Source organism: Eimeria acervulina, genomic scaffold (assembly GCF_000499425.1).
Source record: "Eimeria acervulina Houghton genomic scaffold, Eah_scaff843, whole genome shotgun sequence".
In the NCBI taxonomy this organism is placed as follows: Eukaryota; Apicomplexa; class Conoidasida; order Eucoccidiorida; family Eimeriidae; genus Eimeria; species Eimeria acervulina.
This window is the reverse complement of record NW_013549567.1, coordinates 1-6,914: the sequence shown is the minus strand read 5'-3', so window position 1 is coordinate 6,914 and position 6,914 is coordinate 1. Positions and strand designations below refer to the sequence as shown.

General features: G+C 43.4%; 1 protein-coding gene across 1 annotated transcript; it reads left to right on the top strand.

The window, feature by feature from the left end:
• Positions 1-740: 740 nt before the first annotated feature.
• Positions 741-6,216, top strand: EAH_00050420 (hypothetical protein, conserved; the record flags this gene model as incomplete). The annotated part of the gene is made up of 11 exons (XM_013394273.1): positions 741-1,271; positions 1,872-1,910; positions 2,034-2,130; positions 3,464-3,546; positions 4,721-4,771; positions 4,936-4,992; positions 5,094-5,186; positions 5,412-5,456; positions 5,666-5,718; positions 5,861-5,910; positions 6,116-6,216. The coding sequence occupies 11 exons, from the start codon at positions 741-743 to the stop codon at positions 6,214-6,216; spliced, it is 1,200 nt and encodes a 399-aa protein (XP_013249727.1).
• Positions 6,217-6,914: the final 698 nt, after the last annotated feature.

The window sequence follows — 6,914 nt, the reverse complement described above, 5'->3', positions numbered from 1 at the left end:
GTATATGTACGTAATAATTTTTAATAAAAATTAACATTTTGCATGCATTATTGATATTATAGATGAATATATATAAAAGGGGCCCTAAAAGGACTTCTTTTGCTGCAATTAAAGGAGAAGAAGACAGTAGAAGAAGAAGAAAAACGAAGAAAAAAGCAGAGTGTAACACCAATGGACTCACCGGGTGTCTATGAAAACACGAGGTGTGGGGGTTTTAATTGAAAAAAGAAGAAAAATAAAGTTATTTAAACTATTTTATTAATTTAAATTATATTTTAAAGGGTTTTATTTATTTTTTTGATCCAGAAAGCAACAAACTCAGACCCATCGCCTCCCTACGGTATTCATAGGGCTTGACTGTTCTCGCTGAGGTGTATGTACAGCTCGAGTTCTTTTTTTATATATTATTTTGTCTTTGTTTGTTTGTTTTTTGTCTATTAAATACTTTATTTCGTTCCTTTTATACCTGCAGCAGCACAACTGCTGCACTCAGATAGACCCTGCCTGGCTTGCATGCACACAGGGGTTTTCTCTCCCTTTTACGTTATATCTTCGTTCTTCTTTGTTTGGGGCCTCATTAGAATCTTATTTCTGCATTAATAGAAGCAGAGAGGTCTTTTATTAACTCCTAACAAACCTAAACCCCAGCTGTACGTAACGCTAACTAAACCTCTGCTGCTGCTGCTGCTGCTGCTGCACTTACGGGCGCATCCTTCTCGATAGCAGCAGCATCAACCCCTATGGTCTCTCCATCAGGGGGGCCCCCAAAGGGCCCCTCTACATCTCCTCAGGGGCCCCACCAGGGCAGCAGCAGCGGTCGGGGGGCCCCTAATCCTGATGTTGTTAGAGGGGCCTCTCCTTCTATTTCAACTACTGATGATTCGTCTCGTCGAGACTGCAGCCCCTCATGGGCCCCTCCTCCATATCCTTCTTCTCAGATGGGGGGCCCAAGGGGGCCCCCATGGGGCCCCCAGGGTAAACCAGCAGCAGCAAGGAGCCACAAGGGGGGGGCCCCCCTACACTCAGCAGTGTCTGTAGAGGGTGTGGGGCCCCACATAAGCTCCAGGAGGCCTGTAGAGGGTTCACTTAGCCTTAGGGGCCCTCGGGGGGCCCCCCATCGCTCTACTGGGTTTTCTTCTGCTGCTGCTGCTGCTGCATCAGCAGCAGCAGCAGATAGCGAGGTGTACGTACACCTGACAGATGGCGAATCTGCTAGCAGCGCTGATGAAGGAGAAGAAATGAGGGTTCGTGCGGGGTCGTCCAACGAGTGGGTGCGTAGGACAAAGAGGGTTCTGCAGTGTATGCACAGATACAGCAGCTTAGCAAAGAGGCGAGCCTCCTTAGGCTTGCGTTTTCTTATCTTCTCCATACGTCAAAACGAGAGACAATTAAAAATTCTTCTTTATACTGCTGGTCTCCTCATCGCCTCCACAGGAAATACAATTAGCTTCAAGTGAGTGGGCGCACCATCAGGGAGGGTTTAGGGTTTAGGGTTTAGGGTTTAGGGTCTTCACGGTATAGAGCCTGTTAGTATAGGGGTTTGAGGGTTTGGGGTTTTACGTTTTTAGGGGATAGGGTTTAGAGTTTTTATGACGGTTTCGGGTTTCTAGGGTCTGGGCGTTTCAGGGTTTAGAGTTAAGGGTTTAGGGTTTAGGGTTTAGGGTTTAGGGTTTGGGGTTTGGGGTTTGCTGTTTAGGCGCATGCTGGATAAGATGCCCAACTACTCGGGGTTTTTAAACCAACTAACAAATTTTGTCTTCATTCCTATCTTCGCGGCCTTGTGTTTATATCAGTACTCCGTGGGCAAGCTCTCTCAGGCAAGGGTTTAGGGTTTAGGGTTTAGGGTTTAGGGTTTGGGGGTTGGGATTCAGAGCTGCAGTAATGCAACTGCCCAGCAAGCCCATGATGAGGTCATGCGGGGCCGCAGAGTAGGGTTTGGCCTTTGCATATTAGGGTTTAGTGTTTAGGGTTTAGGGTTTAGGGTTTAGGGTTTAGGGTTTAGGGTTTAGGGTTTGATGTCTTTCTGTCTTCAGGAAGTGCTCAGCTTCCCCAAAAAGAACTTCGCCCTCATGGGGTGTCTTGATGGTGTTTGTGGCATTATGGCAGTTGTTGGAGGCGTTCACACTTCGGGTAATTCTAGGGTTTAGGGTTTAGGGTTTAGGGTTTAGGGTTTAGGGTTTACGGGTTTACAATGGGGCAGGCGGTGCTACGAAAGTGTTGGCCGGCACTCCTCAAAACCCCTCTGTCCTGATCATCTAGGGTTCAGGGTTTAGGGTTTAGGGTTGGCCCCCTAAACCCTACCGAATCCCTGAACCCTCACATGAGCGACCTAAACCCTAGTCCCTAAACCCTAAACCCTAAACCCTAAACCCTACAGATTGTCTAGGGGCACCTTTTGAAGGCCTCTTTGCATATAACACGCTCTTGTGCTCTTCCTCTCTAAACCCTAAACCCTAAACCCTAAGCTCTTCTCTGAATATTAGTATACCTCCGAATTTGCTATGTCTTAATCCAAATTTTAATGCATGCATGCATTAAATATAAACTGCATGTATGCATGCATTTGTGCATGCATAGATTGACGCATGCATGGATTTGTGGGGCTGGTGTGTGTTTGTGTGGGGTGTATGTACAGCCCAGCAGTCTGTCTTCCCTAAACCCTAAGCTCGTCTCTGATTATTAGTATACCTCCGAATTCGCTATGTCTTAATCCAAATTTTAATGCATGCATGCATTTATATACACTGCATGCATGCATGCATGCATTTGTGCATGCATAGATTGACGCATGCACGGATTTGTGGGGCTGGTGTGTGTTTGTGTGGGGTGTATGTACAGCCCAGCAGTCTGTCTTACGTAGTGAAGGAGATTGCATTTCGAGGCGTTCAGATGAACACTTCTTTTCTACAGTTTTGGGTGGCTCTCTTTCAGTTTTTTGTTGGTTTTGCTCTGCTGCCCCTCACTTCGTTGCCTCTCCTCGGTCAAGGTAAACCCTAAACCCTAAACCCTAATCACCCACAAACCCTAAATCATAAACTCGGCAGAACCAGTGAATACGCATACATCGAGGGTTTAGGGTTTAGGGTTTAGGGTTTAGGGTTCGCGAAGCTTTGTCTCTTCTTCTCTTCATCTCGTTCTTCCAGTTTAGAGTGGCGTTGCGTTTGCTGCTGCTGTCTCCTTTTGCTGCTGCTTCTGTCTCCTCTTGCTGCTGCTGCTGTCTCCTTGTGCTATCCATCTCCTGCTGCTTCTGCATCTGTCTCTTCTTTGCTGCTGCAACTGCTGCTGCTGTTGCATTTGTCTCCTTTGTGCTGCTGCTGCTGCTGCTGCTGCTGCTACTGTATTTCTCTTCTTTTTGTTGCTGCTACTACTGCTGCTACTGCATCTGTCTCCTTTGTGCTTCTGCTGCTGCTGCTACTGCTGCTGCTGCTGCTGCTGCTGTTTGCTGCTTGTCTCTTTTGTTTAGAAGTTGTGCCTCTGAATGAGTTGTGGAGACGCCTGGTAGATGGGGGCCGCTGTCTCCTCGGAGTTAATATCATCGTGCCTCCTGTAAGCAAATTAAAGATGTCTCTTCTTTATTTTATTTGCTGTCTCTTCTTTATTTTATTTGCTGTCTCTTCTCTTTTTATTTGCTGTCTCTTCTTCATTTTATTTGCTGTCTCTTCTTTAATTTATTTGCTGTCTCTTCTTTATTTTATTTGCTGTCTCTTCTCATTTTATTTGCTGTCTCTTCTTTATTTTATTTGCTGTCTCTTCTTAGTCTCCGTCGTCTCTGTTTTGTTTTGTGTTTGTCTGTGCGTTTGTCTCTGTCTCTCGCGGGTTGTGTCTCCTCCATTTCTTCTGTCTCCTTTTCTCTCTATCTGTTTCTCTGTCTCTGTCTGTCTGTCTGTCTCTGTATATGTATTATTTGTCTATATCTATATATATATATATATATATTTATGTATATACACACATATATATACATATATACATATATATATATATATATCTATTTTCGTCCGTCTCTTTTTCTGTCTCAGTCTTTCTCGCTCTGGGTATACATATATATATATATGTTTGTGTTTATATATATATATGCATATATTTAAGCTTATATATAAATATATATTATATATATACATATCTATATATCTATCTATCCATCTATCTATCTGTCTCTCTTTGTCTGTCTTTATTTTTCTGTCTCCTCTGCGTTGTGTTTGTTTGGCGTTTGTTTTTATTTTTGTTTTTGTTTGTATATATATATATATATTTATTTATTTATTTAATTTATTTATTTATTTATGTCTTTATGTGTCTTTACTTTTATTTATATTTACTTTTATTTGTGTTTGTTTATAACGAAGACAACTAAATATATATTTATATTTATGTGTATTTATGTTTATTTGTATGCCTTTTTATATTGATTAAATACACTTATATATTTATACTTATTTATATTTATTTATACTTATTTATACTTATTTATATTTATTTATATTTATTTATATTTATTTATATTTATTTATATTTATTTATATTTATTTGTCTTTGTCTGTTTTTGCTTCTCTTTTTATGTATATGTACTTATGTATGTTTGTGTATATATCTTTTTTCTTTAAGTTTCTGCTTATAGATATATATTTGTATATCTTTTTATTTATTTTAATTGCATTTATTTAATTTATTTTCTCTTTTCAGGGTTTTGTTTGCTTGGGGGTTTGGGGTGTCTCCGCAGGTCTGTGGCCCGGACATGGGCTTGGCCTGCGACTCTTGTCAGGGGGCTTGGGTAAACCCTAAACCCTAAACCCTAAACCCTAAACCCTAAACCCTAGTTTGGAAACCCTTAACCCTAGATCCTTTCTCGCTAGCCTCAGGTATTATGGTTCAAACTTGAGGGTTTAAGGTTTAGGGTTTAGGGTTTAGGGTTTAGGGTGTGGGTGGGGTTCTCAGGTTGAAGTCGCAGTGTATATTATCTTCAACTTGATATACAACGTCTGCTCCATGCTGGTGGGTTTAGGGGGTTTAGGGTTTAAGGTTTAGGGTTTACTGGTTAATTGTAGGGTTTAGGGTTTAGGGTTTAGGGTTTAGGGTTTAGGGTGTATCTGCAGGTCCTGAAGCACTGTGGGGCGACTGTTTTATTCCTTATAATGACGGTCCGCCTTCCCTTGACCTCCATGGCCTTCTACTCGAAGCTCATTGTGGTAAGGGGTTTAGGGTTTAGGGTTTAGGGTTTAGGGTTTGGTTGGGTGGCTGCTGCTGCTGCTGTTGCTGCTGTTGCTGTGGCTGCTGTCGCTGCTTCTGCCGCTGCTGCTGCACAGGCGGAGGGTACAGCCGATGGTGTACTGTCTCCTTAACCCTAAACCCTTAACCCTAAACCCTAAACCCTAAACCCTGATCAGTGTTTGAATTGTCGGGTTTTTGTGCAGGGCGACAGCGCAGTTCCTGCAAAGCCGACGGATTTCTTTGGCTTGGTGAATATCTTTTTGCTTCAAGGGTTTAGGGTTTAGGGTTTAGGGTTTAGGGTTTGGTGGGAGTTTGGTTCTCTCTGCCGGTAGAGTGTCTCTACCTCTGCCCTGTCTCCAGTCTGTCTCCTTTTCGACTCCTACGGCCTCTTTGCTGCTGCTGTTGCTGCTGCTGCTGCTGTTGCTGTTGCTGCTGCTGCTGCTGCATTTTGCTGCAGCTGGTTTTGCTTGTGGGGCTTCTCGCGTTCCGCTTGGGAGGGCACAAGACTGCGTAGGTCTTCCTAAACCCTAAACCCTAAACCCTAAACCCTAAACCCTAAGGCATGGCAGAGGCCCCGACCGGCAGCTTCAACCCTTAAACCCTAAACCCTCAAGGCAGCAGCGAGCTGCTTCTCCTTTTGTGCGTTTTGCAGCTGCTTCTCTGATGAAGAAATGCCTACACCTCGGGGTCGCAGGCGACAGCGTAAGGGTTTAGGGTTTAGGGTTTGGGGTGATTAGGGTTTAGGGTTTTGTCCCAAGGTTGGGCATAGGGTTTAAGACAAACAAACCCTAGGGTTTCTGGTTTAGGGTTTAGGGGTGAGACTTCCGGCTTGTGTCCTAGGTGTATAGAAAGGCTTAGGGTTTAGGGTTTAGGGTTTAGGGTTATGCACTGGGTGCGGGTGCTGCAGGCCAGCCTGAGGTTTATACACCGCCAAACCCTCAGCCCGATGCGCCTGAAGAGGGGGGGGGCCCTGGGGGTTTGTTTGTTGGGGGCCCCCGAAGGCGATAGCATGCACAGGGCTTAGGGTTTAGGGTTTAGGGTTTAGAGGCTGGGGTGTACGTACAGCTACAGCGCGCGCTGCATCGCCAGCAAGAGGCTGATGAATCTGTTAGGGTTTAGGGTTTAGGGTTTGGCAGGGGGGCCTCTATTTCATTTAAACTGATGGGGGGACCCCCTTGAATTTACTTGGCTTTGTTTGGGGCTGCATGCAGCAGAGACAGTTCCTCTTTGTTGTTGACGCTGGATGGCTGTGTACCTTTTTGGGTTATGTTTGGGCCCTAGTGGCTATTATATATATATATATATATACATATATATATTAATATATAGACTAACATGCATACATATATATATGTATATATATTTAATATGCATATATATGTACATATAATATATAAATATATATTAATATATATATTAATATATAGATTAGATATATATATATTATAACATACAAACATGTGTATATATTTATTACAGCATGTGTTTTATTAGCAAAGACCCAGAGAGAGAGACAGAGACAGAGGAGACAGAGACAAAGACAAAGGAGACAGAGATAAGAGAGACAGAGACAAACCCCACAGCAGGAAGTTCAGGCCGATGAGCCTTCTTTAGGGCCTCCAACATTAGCAGCTCAATTAAAGGTATATAAGTGGTTGGGGGCCCCAAAAAAAAGGGTTTAATCCAAAAGGAAGCGGGGCGGGGGG